The sequence below is a fragment of the Oreochromis aureus genome, linkage group 1, assembly GCF_013358895.1.
Source record: "Oreochromis aureus strain Israel breed Guangdong linkage group 1, ZZ_aureus, whole genome shotgun sequence".
NCBI classification, from domain to species: Eukaryota; Metazoa; Chordata; class Actinopteri; order Cichliformes; family Cichlidae; genus Oreochromis; species Oreochromis aureus.
Genome location: NC_052942.1, coordinates 8,475,237 through 8,498,833, shown reverse-complemented (window position 1 = coordinate 8,498,833; position 23,597 = coordinate 8,475,237). Strand labels below are relative to the sequence as shown.

At 41.8% G+C, this 23,597-nt stretch overlaps 2 protein-coding genes across 5 annotated transcripts in view; one reads left to right on the top strand and one right to left on the bottom strand.

The window, feature by feature from the left end:
• Positions 1–9,649, bottom strand: part of nav2a (neuron navigator 2a) — a 209,517-nt gene extending 199,868 nt beyond the window's left edge. For all 3 annotated transcript variants that reach the window (XM_039603162.1, XM_039603226.1, XM_039603266.1), the window contains exons 1-2: positions 9,543–9,649; positions 8,273–8,935 (exon numbers count right to left, since the gene is read on the bottom strand). In XM_039603162.1, coding sequence (XP_039459096.1) covers positions 8,273–8,353 — 81 coding nt within the window. In that variant the 5' untranslated portion in view covers positions 8,354–8,935; positions 9,543–9,649. The remainder of the gene's footprint in view (positions 1–8,272; positions 8,936–9,542) is intronic.
• A 5,588-nt stretch (positions 9,650–15,237) lies between these two features.
• On the top strand, positions 15,238–23,538 carry e2f8 (E2F transcription factor 8). Of its 2 annotated transcripts, none has more exons than XM_031740979.2 (13): positions 15,238–15,511; positions 16,623–16,892; positions 16,990–17,143; positions 17,372–17,689; positions 17,832–17,993; positions 19,922–20,059; positions 20,156–20,356; positions 20,462–20,546; positions 20,768–21,269; positions 21,388–21,654; positions 21,746–21,875; positions 22,042–22,388; positions 22,695–23,538. In XM_031740979.2, exons 2-13 carry the CDS (start codon positions 16,722–16,724, stop codon positions 22,860–22,862), a joined length of 2,643 nt encoding a protein of 880 aa, XP_031596839.1. In that variant the 5' UTR covers positions 15,238–15,511; positions 16,623–16,721; the 3' UTR covers positions 22,863–23,538. The 2 variants fall into 2 exon arrangements, with proteins under 2 accessions (XP_031596839.1, XP_039459406.1); XM_039603472.1 differs by lacking the exon at positions 15,238–15,511 and adding an exon at positions 16,036–16,236.
• Positions 23,539–23,597: the final 59 nt, after the last annotated feature.

Below are 23,597 nucleotides of genomic sequence, written 5' to 3'. Positions count from 1 at the left end.
AAGCTATCCAAGCAGGTGCTGCACATGAACTTAATCTAATAGTCTAAAAAGAAATTATATCCACTGACAAGAAGCCTTCAAGAATAACTGTCCATTGATCAGGAGCAATAAACAGTGAAGAAGTCTTCATGTCTAAGAAGGGTTAACTTTTAAATAAGCTCTCCCCCCAGTATGACAAACGCTGCTTCTCAGCTTTAATTATAACCTCATTATTCACTGAAATAACACTGAAGACAAAAGAGTCCTTAATGTACAAAGACTGCTCCCAATTCACGGCCACCTGCTAAAATGATTACCAATGTTTTTCTTGTGTGAACACACAACGGTCATAGCAAAGAAGAAATCCAATCACCGCAGGAGCGAGCTGAAGCACCTGTTCATAAGCCGAGCACCTCCCCTGAAGTAGACCGAGCCAGATCCTGCCCACTGACCCCCAGACAGGGATTACAATGTTGTGCAGGTCAGGACAGCAAGACCATCACACACCCTGCTGGTTGTGTTCCTGACACAACCAGTTCTTCTTCTGTCCGAGCTGTCACACATAGCACAAAAAATGAACTCTAATAAAAATTTAGAAAAACTGACATATTGTTGATTTGTGTGTTTCAAGTATAACTTTACACTCTCACTGATTACTGTTTTAAAAAAAAAACCAAAAAAAAAACAGTTAATCATTAAAAGTTAATCATCGGTTTTTCAGAGTGTTTTCTTTCAGCAGGTGAGAAAATTAATGGAGGCCCAAGGAAAAAGTACTGTCTTAAATGAAAAGAACTGTTCATGCAAATAAAATTTGGGGGGGGACTTGTAATTTTATATGCACACTTGCATTTCATTTGATTAATTCATCTTTTATTTTGTTAGATGAAATTACGTTGTAGTTTCCACATATTGATTCCACAGTACGACTGCTGTGTTTGACTGCTCCAGGCAACAAAGTGCTTTCTCCATGAGAGAAGTTCAAGGAAAACTGTGCGTGTGCTTTGATGTGGCAAGAGATGATTTTCAAACCATTTATGTGTAGTTAAATTAATTATTTATGTCATTCAAAACTGATTAACGACAAAAAATGGACACCGTGTTAAGCAGTATTATTGTGGTTGGTCTGAAGAAGGTTTCTTTCCAGGGTCATGAAGGATGTCCTTCCTGACTGGAAGCTGAGTGGGCATGTGGTATGCAAGGGGTCTGACTTTTAAGAGGCCTGCATAGCCAATCATGATATGCCATAACCAAAGACCAGTCCATCCCACTAGCCGCTGCCACCTGTCCTTCACCCTCCCTCAGGGTGCATGAGAGGGTGATGGCCAGATGGCTCTTGAGGGCCAAGCAGCATCCTTAGTGCAGCATCCTCCCAACCCCCAGCCTCAGAGCTCCATGCCTGGTCCCAGCTCCACCCTCTGACCCCCTCCTCCCCCATCCTCTCCCATCCACAGTCCAAACCCCTGAGCTCCAGTGCTCGTCAGTGCTGCATGACTGGGCAAACACAGTCCTTCACTAAAATAAATCCCCGTCTCTCCTCCGCAGCTGCCTGGTTTGCAAGACACGCTTAGTCGGTGGCTAAGAGAGCCCTCATCTCTATTGGCAAACACTGTTCATGACATTAAGACGTTCACTGTCACAAAGTGCCAGATCCTGCTCTATCTTTACAGCTTAAATACAAATCTTTAAAAAAAAAAATGTTTACATCTGTTTCAGCTACATAGGCGCTAAGTTAAAATGAGGTAATGAGCACTACAAGCCACGGTGATCACTAAAGATAGTGATCACTTATCTAAGTTCTGCAGTCGGAGGGCAGCTAGCAAGGAGCAACTGTTATAGTCGGATAATGCCTACAATAGGCCCTAAACAATCTCACAAGGCTGCTCATTTGTCATCGTGCTATCCTATCTCTCTGATATTACATTCAATTAGTTTCAGATACCAGCAGAGCAGGGCGCTTGGCACCAACAATCAATCAAACCCAGTCAATGACAAATTGTCACTCCTCTATTGCTCTCCATATCTAGGCAACAGGCCAACATAACAGTGGAGAGATGATTCAGGACCAAATCTAATGGATGTCTCCACTTGGGGTCATATTACGGCAATGGTTCTTTTTGAGACAAAAACTGAAGGCTCATTATTCAAATCTGTTTGATGCCACCAACAAATCATCATTGTCAGTGGGAAAAAAAAGACTAAAAAAAGCACCTTATAGAGCAAACAGCAGAGATGTGTCTTTGACTGCTTGTTTAAGAGACAGGCCCAACTGTAGAAATCTGAGTGGTAGCACAGATGTTGGAGTCCCAATGAACAGGTTGGTAGATCAGGGAGGGTATGGTTACAGTGACCTTGGGCATATGTCCACCTAAACATCCAGGGTTGGAGAAGCCATTGTAGAAAAAAATGCAAATTGTTTATTTATTCTTTTCGTGGTGCTTTGGTAATCTTCAGGATAAAACTAAAACATACATAATGAAACATAACTCTTTCAGGTCATCTGAACGTAGTGTTTTCAGTGGGAGAAATGTGACTTCTTCAGTCTCAGCTGACCTATAAACGATCAAGGAACTGACCTCACAGCCCATTGTTCATTCAGTGGGCTAGTGTCAGTCACTGTACAAATGTACTGTTTGTAAGGCTGGGGAAACCTGCAGTCAGCTGAGACTGAAGAAGTCACTTGGATTTGTGCTGAAATGTTTCTCCCACTGAAAACAGAATCAACCTTTTGGGATTTACTTGCCTGGATGATTGAGCATGCATCAAGAACTCTTTCAGCTCCAAGTATTATCAAAAAAGTAGGCTTTCCCATCTCATATTTTCTTCATTCATTTTGTGGGCTGAGCATGTACTACAGACAAATCTACTTTGAAACTATTTTTACTGCCCAGTCACACAGAGAATACCTCAGTTTATTTAATAAAACCTTCAACTGATATTAACTGCATATCTAACCTGCTTCAGGCATGCTTACTGTAGTAGCTAAAGAAAAGTGTCATTGAGCTACTATTCTTCACCATCTGCCACTGTGAAGATGGACGGATGGATCAATAGATGTTCACACAGCTTACTGGGATTTAAAAAAAATTAACTGAAACCAAGTCTGGTATACTACTGCTATTAAATAAGAGTGCAACTATCCACCATAACAATAATGGTTAGGTCTTTATTTCTGCATGTGTCATGGTATGCTGCTTCCATAAACAGCTGAAACTAAACAAAACACTGTCAGCCCAACTACTATAGGGTCAGTATCCTATCAACAAGTCTCATTGAACCGTTTTAAAGCTGGCATTACTAGAGGCTGTCATCTGTGGAAAGGAAACTCTAAAGTTCGCTAACCAGGTCTCTCCCACTGTGTATAAACTGTGTCCTGAGATTGCGGATTAAGTCCACCCTACGAAGAAAATAAACAAAAGCCATGCAGCGTTTCCCACTCCTCTGTGACTCTTAGCTAATTATGAGGCTGTTAGAGAATAACTGCAGCAGATCAACACACGCATCCACTGTAAACACCTCATTATCCTACAGAACCCCACCCAACCGTATCAAACACTCCTTAATGAGCAGTCAGAATAGCTGGTGAAAATAAATACATAATTTCCAGCGGCTCTGATTGAGCAATTAGTGTCAGAATCCTTTTCATTCTCATGTAGCTGAATCAATAAGAGATTCCATTACACAATGCTCTCCGTCACTTTCTGAATGCCCTTCATCATCTCTCGGACTTGCTAGTGAGAGGGCGGAGGTTAAGATCTAATGTCAAACCAGTAATGAAATCTTGCACACTTTTTCAATTAGTGTCTTTTTGACTGTCGGCTTGAGGCTGGTGCATTTTCTCAGCATAATGAATCCTGATTTGGGTTCTGTCTCTGTGGATAATAGAAATGTTGGAAGCGCTGCTTTCTCACCCAACATGTAGAAAGCTTTAAAGCATGGCTAAGAAAAACAGATTTAAGTCAACACTGCCTGAACCTTTACCATATGTTTGACATTTGTGTTGTAAATCTGTAATGTCTCAACAATCAAGTGTGAGGTCAGGATATAAATCAGCCAGCAGTTCAATAACAGAGAATTCAGTGTTTCATTAGCACTCTCTCAGAAGTGAGGCTGTATGGGAGACTGGGATATCCCACCTACCAGCAGACGCAACAGAATTGTTAATCAAAGATCAGCTTCTCCTCTTTTGTTGCTCTTCAATAAATTAAGCATGCCTGTCTAGACCTCTAGTTCCCAATCACTGAAATCTCTACAACCTAATTTCACGCTGGCTCACACAATTCTGTGTTACAGAGCAGAAACAATGCATGAATTCAAAATGATGAATATGTGCTGCAAAGTGATGTTGTCAGAGGAAACCCAACTTTTATCAAAAATGTGGGGCAACATTTTCAGAGTTACACATTACTAGAGCAGGGCGATATGACCAAAAATATTTATCACGATATACATTTGAAAATTTGCGATAACGATATAACTGACAATATAATTGACACTAGACAAAATACTTTACAACTCCACAACTTTATTAGTGCAAAAAACCCCATCAATGTATTTTCACTTAAACAAGCAGCTGTTTTTTTATGTGCATTAAAGTTATATAAAAATGTAACAGTGCAAATTCCTTGCTGACAGTTTAACCAAAAGGCATTTCCAGTGGAAACTGGCCGACATATCCTCAGCAAAACTATGAATAATATCCACAAAACTTAAAAAGAGGTTATACACACACAATATGGTAATATTATGTTGAAGCACAGTACGTATCATTCCGCCAGGCGCCTGCATACGATAGCCGTAATGCTCCGACAATCCATCAAGCGGTGCGGGTTGGTAGCTTACCAAAGTCGTACTAAAACATTTGACAGATTTTCGAGCGCCGTGTACCACATAAAATCGTTTCGAGGTCAGTAAACACAACCAGAATTCATACATAAGGCACACTGGATTATAAGGGACACTGTCGATTTTAAGAAAAATCAAAGGATTGATTTTAAGTGTGCCGTATTTTCCAAACAACACGGTAATAACGACGGCCCGCTAGCATGCTCTACCAGAAATAGTGCTTTGTTGTGTATCTGACGGACGAAAGCTAAACCAGTTACACACCACTGAAGTTGCACCATTTTTTACAAACCAATTCTGGTTCATCCGTTTCATTTAACGATCCACTTTCGCTCTTGTCATTCTGTGTCGCCGCCATGTGCGTATGTAAACATAGGCACTGCGCATGCGCGTTTTACCCATATTCTATCGCGATATTTCATTTTCCTATCGTTGCCCAAAATTACACCGGTATTACCGTGAACGGTATGATATGGCCCAGCCCTACACATTACATTCTCATGGTTATAAAATTACCCGTGTCTGTGTTAGAGGCAGCTTTTGACTCCCATAAGATGTTATGTTAATTACAGTTTTAGCTGAGACCTAATGGAGAGGTCGTCGTCTGTCCAAGGATCATCAGATAAAACTTTTAATGTGACTTAATTTTATGGCAGTGTTGAACCTTCCACTTCCACTTGTAGATTCTTCAATGTTGTTAAAGCATTAAGGATGAAACAACAGTGGTACAGCACTGACTTCCTGTTCTTCAATATCCTTCAGTGGTATGCCAGAAAAGGAAAAATCAATTTCCATCCAGTAAAACTTTGTAAGAACTAATTAGCCAAATGGCTTCTGCAAAAATGCTGCAAAGTAACAGTACATTTGCAATCCTTTCTTGCAGTTGAACAATTCCTAAGACTAAAGCTCTAACCTCAAGGAGTTCATGTTCAGTGAATAGCAAGTGGCTACATAAGGACAGGTTTCTGATAGTAACAAAAAAAAAAAAAAACAGTATTTCTCTTTAATAAAACATTGCAATACAATAAAATACATCCATGATTCTCCAGTACTTCCCCTTTGTACGTCCATGATTGCTACTCAGTGAACATTAATATATGAAGCAGGGGACATGTGACATAGTACATCTACAAAGAGAACAAAATCCAATTACCTCCTGCTGGGAAGAGTATCACATATAGGATCTTGAACTCACATAGCCTAGGTAATTGCTAGGGGACATTGAATCTCTGCATGAAAGCCTGAGGTAATTCTCTGACAATGGATAGCCGTGTGTCAACGTTACTACATCAGTGCTTTCAATTTATGTAAGTTGCTTGATGTCCATTAAGAGGGAAGGTGAATATTGGCCCAGTGTAGCGTAACCTTTCTCCTTAGGGACGGCCAAGCGTCTGGCCTGCTCTGTTTTCCAATTGATGATGCCGTCATGTATGCAGCTGGCTTCTAATGAACTAGAAGTGTCACTGCTGAGAACTCACTGAGCATGCAAAGGAAAAAAAAAAAATCAAATCATTATGAATGATATCAGGGTTAGTTACCATAGCAGCAATGAAGCACATGGAAAAATCCAGGTAGGATTTTATATACCCCCCACCCCCACCCCCAGATGTCTGCTAATTGGCAAGACTTTCTTCTCAAAGATGCACCACCCCATCTTACCTACTGCCTGGACATCTTCCTCTTTTTTATACCGCTTTGTATCAGAGATATAATGAGGAGAGATAACTTTTAAGGGGCAACACTTTTTATAACCTTATTTTTGGGGCAAAGTCAGCAGCAACTTTTTAGGTTTTATGACTGGTACATCAATATATACAGTTTCTCTGTCCTGAGGATTATTGAGTTAAATCAATTTGTTATATACACAGGGTATGTCAATATAAAGTTATATACTTACAATGTTCACAAGTGCTCAATGTGTGCCCCTCTGGACACATGGCATGGCACAATGCAATTGCCAAACTCAACTGTCATATACTTTTGTGAGTATGTCTGGAGTCAGTACAGCCACTGCTGTTGTTATGCTCCCTGCGAATCCCCTCTCTCAGTACGTGTTTCATGTGATACACCTTGCTTCCATAAGGACTTTGCACTGCTCACCTGATTTGTGTAAAAATGGCCGTGAATGGCCAAAGACTAAAGTCTGGCAGCCCAGCAGAGGCACAGTGATCTAGAAGCTCCCTCTCAGACCACTTTAATCACAATATGCAGAAAGGTTCTTATGGATTTTTGGCTTCAAGGTCCTCGTCTTGCTCATTGTGTCACTTAGCATCCAGCGAGATACTCGGTAGCCTGGGAAACTGGAAAACAGCAGCTGGGACTTCGGTTGGATCAATTAATATTCATGTTCTACATATTCCCATGTGTCTAATTTAACACACCTGATCAAATCAATAATTTATGGGGTGACAAGAGGACATTGGATAAACAGGAAAGGAAACGGACCTCCTTCTTAAACCTGATCCCTGGTGCACCTATGGCAGGAATCTGACAGATCTGTACACAATTTGAAACTGAAACCTCGACGGCTGTCCAGTTCTCAGCTGCTCTGGATGGTTGCTGCAGTATCCTGGAACACAGACGCGATCCCCAACCCGGAGAATTTGGGGAGCCCTCCTCTTGTCGCTTAGCTATAAACACACTGCAAACGGTGTGCTGAGTGTAAGATGAATACTCTGAACCATAAGTCAGTCGAGTCCCTGCCCATTGCAGCAGACCAGGAGAAATTCACTCTGCCTCCCATCCTTAAATGAAGACTAATGCACTCTAAATCAGACATCTATTTAGCCTGCACAGGTCCGTCACCTGGTGCCTGTTCCAATCTGTCAGACCCGTGCAGTGTCCCAGGCAAATGAGAATATCAGCTCATCTCTATCTCCACACAAAAGGAGGCTTTTTTTTTTAAATGTCCTACAGAGGACAACATAATCATTCATCTAAAAATCAAACCCTTACCAGCTTACAACAGCACTACATCAACATCATGCAGAAAATGCGGAGCGAAGCTGAAACAGGGAAAATTGCGTTGTGGTATTAAGTGCTCTATCAATCTCAGTGCAGCAGACTGCTGAAGTAACTCTAAATAACCACAAAGCAGGGAAGAGGCCTCAAAGAGGAACCCACAGCCTCCTTGATGATTTCACTGATTGTTAGCTTTAAATCAATCATGCTTTGCTTCCCTTGCCTCCACAGTTTGTTTCCTCAAGAGTGTCAGGCAGACCTCTGAATCTCCTCCATGACAAAATGAATACTTTTTTTTGCTCATGCATTGAATCAAACTTTTTTACTAAAGGAGACAGCAACAGGTTTGTTTCCCTTACTGACGTCTCATGCATCGCCCCGCCAAAAGTCAACTGTTAAAGCATGGCTTGACTGTAAGCTTGCATACCCTCACACAGCCTTGTTGTACAGTAAAGCCAACAGAAACCCACGCAGGCAGATACACACTCACCCTTTTCTGGTCCTCCAATCCATGCAGCACAGGCTTCCTCCTCTGGTGCTGTTGTGGGCTAGCCTCTGCTCCTGCCTCCATCTTTCCATAAGTAACTGAGTACTCACTCGGACTCTCCCACAGCTAAATATCCCACCTTTTTAACAGGGAATGAAGGGAAATACCTGCTCAGAGTATTTCAGTCCCCTTCCCACTTAATTTCCACTTATGGTTCATGAATGTCTCTTTAAAGGGAAAAAAAAAAGAACAATTGTCCTTCTTATCAGCTTTGCTTCATTAAAAAGAGAACAGCGAGCCTCTGAGGGGATCCAACCTCAGCCACATGCTCCGTCTCAGACATAGTGTTTCTTGATGGTTTCTCTTTGAGGTTCCAGATCCCGAGGGGCTGACCTGAAGTGAGCATCAGGGCTGAGATGGGGAACTGGAAACAACCAGGAGGAGCCCCTCTCCTAAAAACATCACAGCAGCAAGAGACCTTTGCTCTTGAAGAAGGCTGTGATCCTCATGGTCTTCTCTGCTGCTATTATAAACAACCACAAAAATGTCGGCAGGTTTCAGTTTCTTTGCAGCAAAAGGAGTCCACCCCCCAGAAAAGAACATCCAGAAAAATCTGATGTGGAGGAGCTGGTGTCACTCACAGCTCCGCGGTCACATGTGTGGCACCTTGCAGTAAATAAGAGAAGAAGAAAACAGAGGAGACCGTGGTGACAAACTCATGTTTCAGCATCTTTACACACACGACCAAATTGCAGCCATACATGGGCTAACGTATGACAACGACACATTTCGGAATCATTTAGTTTCCTGCTGACTGCTCAGCGATCACACGCTACAACCTATACTCTGAGTACATTTCAAGGCGCACAAACCGCCAGCTAATTGCTGCAGGTGTGGGCTTTTTAACCCTATCCCGCCAAGTAAAAAAAAAAAAAAGAAAGAAAAGAAAAAAACTTAATAAAACACAATTTGGTAACTTTCTAAGGGTCTTTTAAACATGCTGTATACTTTCTGGACACAAAGCTGCCAAAGCTACACTTTGACAACAGATACACGTTAACTCGAGAGTTACAACAAACTGAACAAATTGCTTGCCGAAGGTTTGAGCTACTGCAGCATCCCTGCAGGAGAATCTGCGAGAGCTCACAGGCTGCCTGACACACCGGCTGCTGCTCTGAGCTCTCTGGAAACTGGTAGCAGTTGATTGCTTTAAATAAACGAGGAGAAGAAATTCAATGAAAGAAATGAATCTGGTGTAAGATATGGAGCTCACCCCGCTCTCCTCTGCTTTTTTTTTGCCTTCCCCGTGGAGGATGGTACCTGCCTCGTGCGCAGCGCTGTCCGTTCCTCTGGTTGCAAGCGGAGCAGCCCGCTGCCTCATTCACGTGCCGTCGGAAATGTTGTTACTTGCGTGGGATGGATAGCAAAATGTCCGTGAAGGTTCTCAGTCATCCTGGTCATCTAAGGAACTCGGAGCTGAAGAAGCTTCTCGGATGAGAGGTGAAACGTCTTCAAGCAACTTAAAGAAGTCCAGACGCTTTTCTTTCCAAGCTCCTTAGACTACGATGGATAGCAAAACTGCTAGAATGCGTGAAAATGAGATCTCCTCGTAGGCTATATTATTTGCAACCAAAATACTTTTGTCTTAAAAAGAGAGCTCATAATGCGTTTACAATGATGAAAATGACTTTTAAGTGCTTCTGTATTCGAGTTAGCCTCTGTTTTACACATTCCTGTCTGTCATGTAAAACTTACTTATTATTGTTATCATTATCATTATTATTATTATCATAGGCCCGCAGTTTTGAGGATGGCATTTTAAGTCTGTTGTTACAGATGCTGCGATACTTAGCGATCAAACAGTTAGGTTTTTCTTTTCTTTTTTTTTTTTTTAGTCAAAACGGTTCTTTTACTGTGTTTTACTAATGGACATGGATGCCATCATTTACGACGAGCACCTGAAGGCAGCATCAAGGTCCCGCTCGCTCGCTCTCTCAGCCTTGGCATTACGTCACGCGGTGCTTCAAGCTCCGATGTTTTCTCTCAACATCCTTGAAGGCGGCCGTAGGTTTCCATGGTTACCCCGGTAGGTAGTGCTTGGTTGCCACCTAATGGGGAATTAGAGGCATGGCAAGCGCTAATAACTGGTAATTGTACTTTTTTAGTCTACATTCCTAACTTGAATTGCCAACACGACGAATTATTAGAAAGTCAGACTTTATTGATCCACACTGGAAAATTCAGATACCGGTCATTAAATTTAGACTCACTTTTATTAGTTGGAACATCAAAGTGATATAAAGAATTCCAGTATATTACACATTCTTCAGAAATGAATACTATAGAATAAGATTTTAAGGGTTTTTGTTGTTTTGTTTTTTTGTTTTGTTTTTTTACTTTTAGTTAAGCAAACGACCTAACACTAAATAAATAAAATCAGATTTTTTCAGTTTATTTTTTATTTACTTTTTAAGGATGTGTATATCCTGTTCTTACAACCTGGAACTGATTACTGGTAGGCTGGTGAGTGTTTCTGATGATCCACTGGGTCATTACACAGCTGCTTATGAAATCTGCTTAACTATGGGAGGAACTTTGGACTTCACACACCATCCCCTCAAAGAACCATTGTAGTTCATCAGCGTTACTTGGTAAATGGACTGGTTCTTATATAGCACATTTCTATTCTATCTGAGCATTCAAAGTACTTTGCACAACTTGCCTCATTCACCCATTCACACAAGTACTTTTTTATCTATCTATGTTCACACATTTATACTGCGATGGTTGCATTTTAGAACAACTTGGGGTTAATACCTTGCCCAAGGATATTTGGGATGCTAAAAAAAACAACAGCATAATGCATGCAAACAACAACAAAATGCATGCAAACAGTGATCAAACCACCAACTTTACAATTAGTAGGTGACCTGCTCTACCACCTGAGCTACAGCCACTGAAACAGCTGTGCCGACTGAACAGTACACTTCACAGGATCTCGAGCGGGTTCAATTTAGACTCAGCTATTTAAAACCTGAATTTTCTTATTTTCCAGACACTCAGTTTTTGATTGACTGTGTGTTTTGATGATTCATTGTGTTGTTGAAACAGAAATGGTCTGTTAGGCTTCAGGTCCAGGACTGTAAAATTTCCTTATACAATTTGAATTCACTGTTCTCTCAGTGATTGAAAGCCACGATGTTCTCTCCACAAATGCACACCTATATGTTTTTTATATATGTTATGCTATATGTTTGTAAACTAGATGTTTTGCAGAAGTCTTTGGCATTTGCTTTTTCCACTCGACACAAAGATGGATTGTGTGCTATTAGTTAAGTCAAATTGTGCTTGTGTATAACTGCAATAGATCAAGACCAGGTCATGTTTTATCTGCTGGTCTTGTTTTAGGCCTAGAAAGCCTAAGCAGCTTATCACAGAATTAACCAATAACATGGGACCTGCATTAGTTGATAGCCTAGATTTGTGGTGAACGTTCCCATCAAATTTATGTACGATTAATTAATTAATCACATCAAATCATGTAAATTCAGGTTTACGACAAACCACACAAAGCTTTTAATCAAGCAGCTATGTTGATTTGGTTATTCGCTGTATAATGTGGTTATAATGTGGTTATCGCGTGGATCCATGCATGTAATGATTAACAGCTGTGTGCTAGACTGAAGATCCGGGTGTTAATTTTCAGGAAAATCTCTCATGGCAAATAACAGGAACCGTTTGAACCTGTGCTTCTCCTCAGAAAACTCTAAAAGATCTGGAGACTTTTTTTGTATTTTTCCTATATTATTGTTGCAATGCATGTGGTAATTCCACTAAAACAAACAAAAAATATTTGCAGCACCAACTAACAGATGTCATGTTTTGTGTCCATCTTACCAAAGGTTCCTGCAGCCAAATATTGCACTAATACCCTGTTTGAGTTCATGCCGGGCTCACATGATGCATATTCCTAAAGACACAGCCTTCATTTACACAAAACTTTAAGGCAGGAAGTTTTCTCCCGTCTTGTAGAAGTAGGCATAGTATTTTTTGGTGTTTTAGTGTTTTGGTGCTGCAAAACGTTGTCTGTAGTGATTTAATGCTGCTTATTACAAAGTAGTGGGTGAAGGCACATTTAGGGACTCAAAGTGAAATGTTAGTCAGGTGATAGCTGGGAGAGTTTAGTGGGGAACAGCTACACAGCAGCCTGATCCCAGGAGAGCTTCTATCCTAGTTTTTTCTTTAAGGATTATCCTCAGAAATATGAGGCTCATTCTGATGTGATGGCCATCAGTTTTTAATTTTTTGTCTCTGTTCATGTTTTTCCTGATTAGAAAAAAAACTGTTAAAGGTGTGAACTGTAGCAGCATCACAGTCTTAATTACAGTTGAGAATAAGGCACAGTGTTCCATAAAAAAGTTTTAACAATAGCTTTAGCATACTGACTTATCTGAAAGTGCCTAAAGCATAATTTGCGGGATTCCATTTGCACATGTGTAGAGTCAAGACCGTCCCTTTTGTTATTATATTACCACCTGGACTGAAATTATGGCACCAGCTAAGATTTATATGCTCATGATGACCAGCTGGGAAAACTCTATTGTCATGACAGTGGCTATTAATATCTGTGTGTAATATAGATCGTCTTCTAAAGGGAAGATAAAATCTTCTACTTATTTATTCACTATAACCCACATGGGTAGTTTGAACATTATTTGTGCGAAAGATTACAGTTAAAGAAGTTTAACATGATTTATTGTTTTTTGTTTTGTAGGTTTTTCTTGTTGGCCGCCTCCTAGCTTGTTCTTGTGAATGTCTGCATGGGAACCAAAAGTGTGAGTAGTATGGCAAGTTGACAGAAAATATTACTTTTAACACTTATCTGGTGTGCATGCTAATGGGTAGGAGAACCAATTTATACCTTAAGTGAACATGTTGACTGCAAGATTGTTTCTTACCTGTGTTTTCTTCCAAGGGTGTTCCAACCAAAAGAGTCGCCAGACTTCCTGAGTGCCTCTTATAGGTGCCAGGTAGCACCAAGTAATTAAAAAGGGGATAAGATAGCCATATTGGTTTTTATTTTATTTTAGATTATAAGTATCTAGGCCAGTAGTTGTTGTGATCTCTACAGTGTTGATCCCACATTGATATCAGTAAGTTATATTATCTGATAAGTTGTGTGGTTCGTTTATTATGGCTTGGGGGTTAATTACCAGCAGTCTATGAAAGACTGCCAGTTAACATCAGAGGCTGTTACTGGAACCATGTCCCACCACTCGGCTACATTGTTTTAGTTTGTGTTTGTCAGTGCTGGTGATGAAACCTGGTTGGCTTGTACCTCATCTTTGCCCCAAGCCTTTAACTGAAAATTTCTCATGGTGAGCGTTGAATAAGGACTATAATAAATTTGTTTTGACACTAAATGTGGCTAAAAAGGAGACCTTTCATATACTTTATGGTGATATGACCTTTGAAAGTATACCCAAAATGCACTCTGTGAAATTTTCTCTGGCTGTCATCGTAATTACTAAACTGCGGGAGTTCCTGCTATTAAAACAATGACAAATCCCATGCAGATGCATGGTGCTGAACAATGGTGACAGAAAACATCATGCTGACCGGAAATTAGATTTAGCCTTTAGACTGTGACCCTGTGAATGGGTGTCAAATTGATTTGGTTGTTGTTATTTCAATTCAAATCAATTCAATTTTATTTATATAGCGCCAAATCACAACAACAGTCACCTTAAGATGCTTTCTACTGTAAGATAAAGACCCGACAGCAGAGTTAACAGAGCTTAAATTAGTTTTTTAGCCCTGAAATGTTCTCCTATGCCTCATCTGTATCCTTCAACACAACCTGAACTCTCTTAGGCAAGCGTTCCTGAAATATCCTTAAGCAGTTTTTGGTAATAGTTCTCCAGTCTTGCTGAAGGATGTTCAAAGCTCTTCTTTGTGCTTCCAGTGTCTTTGGGATCATTGACATTCTGACTCATTCACTTGGATGCTTTCCAGATATTAGGATTATTGTGTAGTGAATCAAAATCTGATTGTACTTTTCTGTGTTCATAATGTCAACAGTTTTGACAAGATCCCAACACCACTGGCTGAAATGCAACCCCAAACAATGACAGAGCCTCCACCATGTTTTACAGATTGCTGTGGACACCCACCTTTGTAACTCTAAAACTCGTCACTGATAATCAGTCCAGTTCTTGTGTAATTTAGCATACCTCAGCCTTTTTTTTTTCTTGTTTCATTTTTTCTCTTGACTTATTTACTGTGAGAACATTTCTGAGTCTCAGGTCTCAGTCACAGATTTTTATTCCTTTTTCTACAGGACATGACTTTCAGATACTGTTCATCTGCTCTAGATGGGGTTTAAGCCTGACACTTCTTCTTTTGCCCTCCACTTGTCAAGTTTTCTAAGATTTTTGAAGGACAAACTTCCCACCATGCTGAGATAAGCCACGTTTGGGACTAACAGCTCTTTGGATGTCACTGTGGGCGCAAAAATACTATTTTATTCCTGTTAAACTGAGATACATTTGGCTCTTTTTTTTTTTTTCGTAGATTCACAAAAGAAATAGGAACAAATGATGTGTTTACTTGGCTGCCACTAAGAAAGTGCATTTAAAACTGGTTCTTTGCTAAGTTTTCTGCTATGTGTAGACACAACACTGGTTCACCCCCCAGTTAAGTGAATTTTTTATCCTTGAGTAGATCATTATTGAGTACCCCAACAAACAGAAAAACACGTTCCCCTGAGAATGATCGGATACAAGACCTGGACTGAAAATAAATGAAATGTTTGTATTTTATCTTCCTTTTAAAATGGAACCTGATGCTACAGCATCTGGAACGTGACGCTACAGTATCTGATTTGGGCCCGCCTTTCTCCCCGCCAAGAGGTATGGGGCGGGTGTGACGTGAGCGCGTACTCGTACTGGGCGGGCCAAATGTTGCCGGTCACCCACACAACTGGGCAAACTTTTCACGACTGTAGTAAAGTTGACCAAGAGGCCACTGCTTACTGGGAGAGGAAGAGAGAAAGCTGAGGCGCGCAAACTTTGCAGTAATTTTGTATGATTTTTGACGTTTCTATCGCCTCTGTGCACGCGGAGAAGCGCAGTCCCATAATAAAGTCCTTATTGGCGCTCGGACCAGACTGTCTGGACTGCATAACACGCTACCGCGAAGATGACAAGTTTCCTTTGAGAGAGACACATTTCGTGGATTTAGGTGAGTCCCTTTATGTACTTCCCTAAGATTTGGGAGCTTTATAAAAGCACACACCAGATCTAGACGGCTGGAAAGTAAATGGTTGATTTTTTCCACTGGCACTGTACGTAGATGTGTTGATTTGCTAACCACTTATAGCCTAAACTTTGGTCCTTATTGTTTCTTGAAAGCCAGCTGGGGCTTGGTTGAAATGTTTCTTGTTTTACTGTTTCTTATCGGACGGTGGGCGCTCGTAGCTGGCGTACGTGACGCCCACCATTAACCGTAGGATGTTTTTCCGCCGTAAAGCAGACTCTGCATAAAAATACAGCAGCGTTCCTCATGGTGGAACTTAGTCATTATTAACTGTTTGCCAAAATCGTAATAAAAGTTTAAAGCGAGACGTCACTGTTACTGTAGGCACGTTCCGCGCCAAGGATTTCAAAAAACTGTTTACCTGCGCGGGACACTCTTGACTTCCTCTACGCTGTCTTGCGCCGCGTTCTCATTGGCTGCTTCAGATAAAAAGGGCGGTACTGCTCTGGCCGTTGGAGGCTGCGATTCGGTGGAATGTACGTCAGTTACCGCCAATATTAATCATGTTTTGATGAGTTTTAAAAGATTTTTTGATAAAAATTACCAGGAAGGAAAGTCAGGGTTTTTGTTAAACTGACACCGTGAACATTATTAAACTCATAATTGTTTGCACTGTCGGTTCCCGGCAAATATATTTACCCCCAAAAGAGGTAAGGCTTTCTCTAAAAAGTTATATATATACACATGAGTAAGATTTATAAATATAATAGCGAAGAAATCTGGTCTGCAGGTTTAATTTTATATGGCTATTTAAGTGAATTGCCTTTGTATATGATTTTTTCTTAAAATGTTTGATTGTTTTGACCTATACCGTTAACATAGTAATACCTAGATAACTAGCTCATATGATCCTTTTTGACCTGTTATGCTAACTTGGAAACTGACCCAGAAGTCTCATTCAAAGCTCAATAAGTACAACGTAATATGGCCACGTTTAGATAAAATTTATTCCTTTTTTTAATTCTTACATTTCAGTATTAACCACAGAAGAAATATGAGTCTTGCATCTTAATCTGTCTTCTCCTTTTCTCACCAGGATGGTGGTTTTGTTGTACCCCAGGTTCTGGTAAAAACAACAAAAACGCCAAAGACATTAACTGGTTCGTGTGGTGTCTTAGTGGACAACCAGATCACCATGGGTCCCCTCACCACGCCTAAAAAAGGGAGGGAAGTTGGTTCAGTTGATCCCTGGACACCGACCTCCAACCTCAAAATGCTCATCAGCGCTGCTAGTCCTGAGATCAGAAACCGAGAAAAGGAGCTCTGTATGGACAACGATGGGCGGGATAGTCTTGAATCTACACAGGTACAAATAAAATACTAGAGCTGATGTCACAGGCGTCTTCTGGTATGTTGAGATGGTAAAATAGCTTTTTGTTCTTGTCTGTTGTCTTTTTTTCCAGGAGCCTGAAAATGCAGAAGAGTCAGAGAGAATGATTAGCAGAAAAGAGAAGAGTCTGGGGCTTCTGTGTCACAAGTTCCTTGCACGTTATCCAGATTACCCAAACCCAGCCCTCAACAACGACATCTGCCTGGATGATGTGGCCACTGAGCTCAGTATGTCTATTAAGCTCATAGATTGCAGCTAATGATTGCCTAACTTACTTTGTTTAGCAATAACTCTTATGATACATCATATCTGAGTTGACTTGTTCTGCTTTAGACAAAAAACACGCACAAAAACAGATTGATCGTAACTGAGGCTGGTTTGTTTTATTTTCTCCTCCAATCAGTTACTTTTACCTAATGAGTTAAGTCATTTTATTCTTTCTCCTACGCTCACAGATGTGGAGCGCCGACGCATCTACGACATCATGAACGTACTGGAGAGTCTTCACATGGTGAGCCGCTCTGCAAAGAACCGCTACACCTGGCACGGCCGGACCAAACTGGCTCAGACTCTGGCCATTCTGAAGCAGGTGGGCAAGGAACACAGGTACAGCCAGCAGATGCAGCAGATCCGCCAGCGCTTTGTGGAAAAGGAGTTTGACTTTGACGGGGAGGAGAAGGAGAACGAGGTGGCGGCGGTGGATTTGGAGAACGGAGAACACGGACAGAAAGAGCTCTTCTTTGTGGAGCTGCCAGGAGTGGAGTTCAAAGCAGGTGGAGAAGATTTTGTTTTTATATAAACAATGAAATTGTCGTTTTGAATTTTGCGAGATGATACACAGAAATACTTTACAAAATGAAATAGTTAGGCTCAAACACACAAACCTTTGTGTTTATTGTCCTATGTCTTGTCCAGCCTCTGTCAACAGTAGGAAAGACAAATCTCTGCGTGTGATGAGCCAAAAGTTTGTCATGCTCTTTCTGGTGTCTAATCCTCGTGTGGTCAGTCTGGACGTGGCTGCTAAGATCCTGATTGGAGAGGACCAGGCAGCAGATCAAGACAAGAACAAGTTCAAGAGTGAGTACAGAGCCTCATCTAAATAAGGTGTAGTGTAAGGATGTCAAACTCGCAAAATTAGAATACAATTAGAATAGAATAGAAATAAGAATACTGTACACAACTGTAAAGAATAGAATAAAATAAAATACTATATACAGTAGAATGAATAGAATAAAATATACAATAGGATAAAAATAGAATGCAAATGCTTTATACAACTGAGTAAAAAATACAACTTTTTCAGAAAAAGAGTATTGCACTTAGTGTTATTGCACATGTGTGTGTTAGATCAGTTCAGACCTTCCCAAAGTGTGGGGCCCGCCCCCATTGCAGGGGGGCGCGGCATGAAAAGGAAAAAACAAAACAAAAAAAACAATGCTTGGACACTGCTAGCATGGGGCACCTCCACAAACGCAAAGCAGGAGATGAAGCATAGCTGAATATGTCTCCAAACCAACTTCATTCTAAGCCAAAGACTAGAAAATATGGTGAAGCATATCTTCCCTTTGGTTTCACCTGCACAAGTGCCAAGGTAGGTCTCCCCTGCAGAATTGGTTTTCCCTGCGTCAGGAGCACGTGCTGGGCTGTTCAAATCAAGGACAAACAGTATCCCACATTCTTGATTTTTAGTTCACAAACACTTGTTGTAATAACTAACTACTCCTGACATTTTGGAGATGTTACTTCTTTATACAGTAAAGTTACAGTGGGATACAAATAACATCAGGCTGATCCTGCCACGATTTGTTCCCCCTGTTCAAATCACGGACAAACAGCATCCAACAGTTGTTTATGTTTTTGAACCCATTTTGCAGAGGGATTGAAAAATGTATTGATAGCAATGTTGAATATTATTACACAGGAAAAAAACAACTACATGTAAAATAATTACACCATGACGCCTCTGCCTTTCTGAATGGAGGGACAGTAGCTGCGTGTGTATATGTAAGCGTGTAAAACCTGAAGACTATTTTGTCTCTATCTGCTATTCTGCAATTAATCTCATGTAAACAACATGGCGCACAGCGTGACGTGAAAAAAGGCACATCCCTTTGACGTTGCGTGACGAACTCTGTATTCCTCGTCCACACGTAAACGCAAAAGAGTTTTTAAAAAATCTCCGTTTTCGGTGATTCCAAACGCCGTTTACGTGTGGACGAAACAGCTGCGTTTTCAAAAATACCCGTGTAGGTGTGGACGTAGCGTAAAAGAGTTAGTAGTTTATTTCCTTACTGCTTGTAATTTATTGCAGATTACTTGTATTTGCTTAATTGTTTACTAAATGTTTGAGGTGTGAAATAAACCACAATGGAGCAAAATATGGGTGTGTGTGGTTGGAGGATGTGTTCGTGCGTGCGCGAGGGGGGGCGCGAACATTTTTCGTGTAAAACAAAGGGGGGCCCCGCAAAAACAGTTTGCGGGGTCAGTTGAAGTCTTTGTTGTGGAGTCTGACAGCAGTGGGGAGGAAAGACCTGCGAAGTCTCTCCGTCCCACACCGTGGGTGCCGCAGCCTGCCACTGAAGGAGCTGCTCAGGGCTATCACAGTCTCCTGCATGGGGTGGGAGATGTTGTCCATCAGGGATGACAGCTTAGCCACCATTCTCCTGTCACTCACCATCTCCACTGGGTCCAGAGGGCATCCTAGAACAGAGCTGGCCCTTCTGATCAGCCTGTTCAGTCTCTTGGAGTCCTAGGCGGGTCCTTATGTTTGACACCCCTGGTATAATGTGAATCGAGACTGCGTCATGGCATACATGTGTTCACATGTATGCCATGACGCAGTCTCGAAAATGCATGACGCAGTCTCGAAAATGCATGAACTCTGACGTTTATGATCGAGGTGGGGGATAAAGGCATCTTATGAAGTTTTAAATGTTGATTATGTGTATTTCCTGTTTTGTGTCTTCACTAGTTGATATTAACGCTGTTTGGTTGTGTGTTTGCAGCCAAAGTGCGGCGGCTGTACGACATAGCTAATGTGCTACGAAGCCTGAAGCTCATCGAGAAAGTTCACGTGACAGAAGAGAGGGGGAGGAAACCGGCGTTCGAGTGGGTCGGCCCTGACGAGTTTCCACAAGTCAAAGGTATCACCAGAACTTCCTGAAAATTTGGCCCTCAGTTATAAGGTGTAGTCGTAGTGTTCGTGTTTTCTAAGCACTTAACTCTTCCTCTAAACTCAGAGAACACCTCAGCCGCATGCCCGCCCAAGAAGAAAGGCGTACTCGAACCACGTGCGTCCGCTGACAACTGTGCCAAAAATCTCTTCTCGTCACCGGGGACCAAACGCAGCTTCACTCGCCACCCGTCCCTCATAAAGCTCGCCAAGAGCATTCAGGATGATCGACGCAAGATCAACTCGGCCCCCAGCAGTCCTGTCAAGAGTAAGCAGAAAAGAATTTCTTCATTTAAAAAAAAAAAAAAGTTCCTTCTCCAGCAAATTATTATAAATGATTTCTTTTTTTTTAAATTTACTCTTCTGTCTTCAGGTGATTCCTCAGTGAACAGTGACTTCCCAAACAAAATGGCCCAGCTTGCTGCTATTTGTAAGATTGAACTTGACCAGGAGTCAGCGTAAGTTTAGTTCCATTTAGTCTGTCACTCATCCTAAGCTAAATCTTCAATAGTAGCTCTGTATGTTTTACCTTATTTGGCTTTTGACCCACAGAGATTGCTTGCACGTGCACAAACTTACCTCATTATATGAAACATTTTGTCGTGTTTCAATGTGAGCATCCGCTTTAAAAAAGAGCATAAGAGGTATTCTTTAAATGATTGTCCTGCTTGTGTTCCAGGACTGGAGATGAAGGCCTAAAGCCTGCTGCTGTGGAGGCAAACGCAGGTTATGTGTTACAGCTTCCCACTCCTACTTCAGTGGAACCATCTCAGATACCGTTACAACCTCCAACTCAGGAGCCTGCAGTCAATACTACTGCCAACCTGAACCCACACGCCCTGCTGGCAGCACAGCCGACGGGGTCTGTTGCCTACATTCCTGCGCAGTGTTCGCCCCTGATCCCTGTACTGTTACCTCAGCAGCGAGGGTGCGGGCCCTACGCCGTGTATTTGAACCCTTCTTCGCTCAGGTCAAACCCTCTGGCCAGGCCGCAGCCCACTAGTCTGGCAGTGCGCTGTATGACTTTTGAAGATAAGACTGGGCAGAGCCCAAATGGCCAGTCGGCAGCTAAGAGCCACACAGCCGCCGATGCAAGTCCCTCGGGGGTCAAAAGGCTGCGTTCAGAGTTGGCATCCGAGGGCAGCCCCTCTAAAGCTAAGAGGTCTGACCCCACCTTTAAGGTGAGAAAACTTAAATGTGCCATTTATGTAATAATCTGTTAATAACCAACACAGAACTATATAACTGTATCACCTCGCACTGTTCATTTCTCAGTGCCTGTCTTTCTTCACCTCCTAGGACACCTCTCCAAAGCTCTGTGAGATCCTGCAGGCCCGCCTAAAGGCCCGTCGTGTCGTTCAGCTCACCAGTCGGCCCTCGCCTCGCGCCCTCCACCTGGACCCAGAGTTTGTCAACACCCCTGGCGGGGCTGTAGCCAATCAGACATTAGAGCAGAGCTTGGAACTCCTACTGGACAGAGAAGAGAAGGTGGCAAACTCTGACAGCGAGGCGGGATTAACACCGGTCAGGGCTGTTCCCCTCACACCCGGACAGCTTCATGCTGAGGTAAAAGCGCTAAAAACTTCAAGCATCAGAGGATGATCTGTTAGTAGATGTTCATTCGTTGATTTTCTTTTGTTCTACTCTACCTATCCAGACTTTAGTCCCAGCTGGATACTTGATCCCAATCTCCCAGCAGTCCCTCATCAGCTACAAGGAAGTTCAAAGTTCAGGAGCAGAAAGCAACAAGACCTCACCTCCCAACATCTACCAAACACCAACTGCAGGTAAATATCTTATTAAATGTGCTGCTCGAGCTCTGACTGTACATAGATTTTATACTTAAACTGTCAAGAAAATGTCAGGTCTCCAGTTATCATTGTGTGCAGCACAGTAAGGATTGCATAAACGACATCCAAACAACAGGATGGACTTCTTTTACTCTGTCTACAGGCTCCAGACCTGCCCCAGCCCAGGAGATTACGCCCACCAACCTTCGGCTTCAAAGACCCGCTAACGCAGCTTCTCCACAGGCCACCCAGCAAGCCCACCGCCTCAACAGTCCCAGTCCTGCCATCTTGAACTTCACCCTGCAGAACCTTGGTCTGATCTCCAGCTCCAGCCCAGGAAGCACATTTGCTACACCTCAGACTCCAGAGCGTGCCAACACCCTGACCAGTCCATTGCCGAGTCCCCTGACTCTGCAGCAGAGGGCCATGGTTTTCATCAAACCTCTGTCCCCTGTGCCCATTCAGCAGACTGTATCCCCACATCAAGTGGCCCTGATCAGTGTACAGCAGGTATAAACAAACAGTGTGGGGCTCTAAACCAGACTTGATCTGTTCTGCTTTCAGACTTCATGGCACACATGGATTTACATGCATGTCATCAGTTTTCTTGGAGGTGTTTTTGAGTTAGTCTCAGTTGTCTCACTGATTTAACAGTTTGAGAGAGGTGCTTCTGATTGTCTGATTAGACCTGAAACAAGTGTTTTATTACTGAGGTGATAGGATTTAGTGTTCATGTATACCATATAAGATAAATTAAATGAATGTACTAATTTGGTTGTGAAATATTAGTCTAACTAATTATTGTCTGTTTTCTAGCCCCTGATGGCCACCCCAAAAGGGAGCGGGGTCCCCCAGCACAGCTTCTTTCACACACCGGTTCCCCTTTCGCCTCTGGCTGCTGTAGTAAACACTGCCGGACAGTCGTCCACCAAAACTGTACACATCCCTCAGAGAAAGCTGGACGTTACCACTGACGAGTCCTGAGGGCCCTGAAGGATCTCAGAGTGCATATTTGCGTGTGTGGGTGTTGTTTATGTTGTGGGTGGATGGGTGTCTTTTTTTTCTCCCCCTTTTTAAACCTGTTTAGCATTTACACAGTATTCATTACCTCTGAACATTTCACAGCAGCTTCACTGCTTTCATTCTTATCACAGCCAGCTCTAAAAAAAAACAACCAAACAAAACGTTGGGCTGTGCCCCAGTGGGCGTCTTGAAATTAGATTTTAAAAGCAGGTTTATCCCGATATTCATCAACACTACTGTCGTGCTCATTGTGATGCTCATGTGGTCTGTTTTGCAGGAATAGAATGGCATGGGGAGGATAGCAAGAATAAGATATTTTTTTTGGTTTGTTTTTCCATTTCTGCTAATATGGATTATATTTTTATTCCCTTTTTCAGTTTGCCAGTACTGGTAAAATTACATCAGCACTCGAGGAAAATCTAGCAAGATCACTTTTGCACATACGGCATGTACATGTTAACTGTTACCCCTGGAATGGAATTGCTGAGAATCTGTGAATATTTGTAAGACATCCTAAGACAAATGAGAAATTGTGAGATTAATTTATAAGAAAATTACACTTGTTTCTGATGTCCTGCTAAATGTAAAATGCTTAATAAAATTTAAATATGTATTTTGTAAAAAAAACTTTAAAAAAGCATCCTTTGTCCATCCTTGCAGGTATTGTATTGCACTGTAATCTCCTGTGTAATTTTT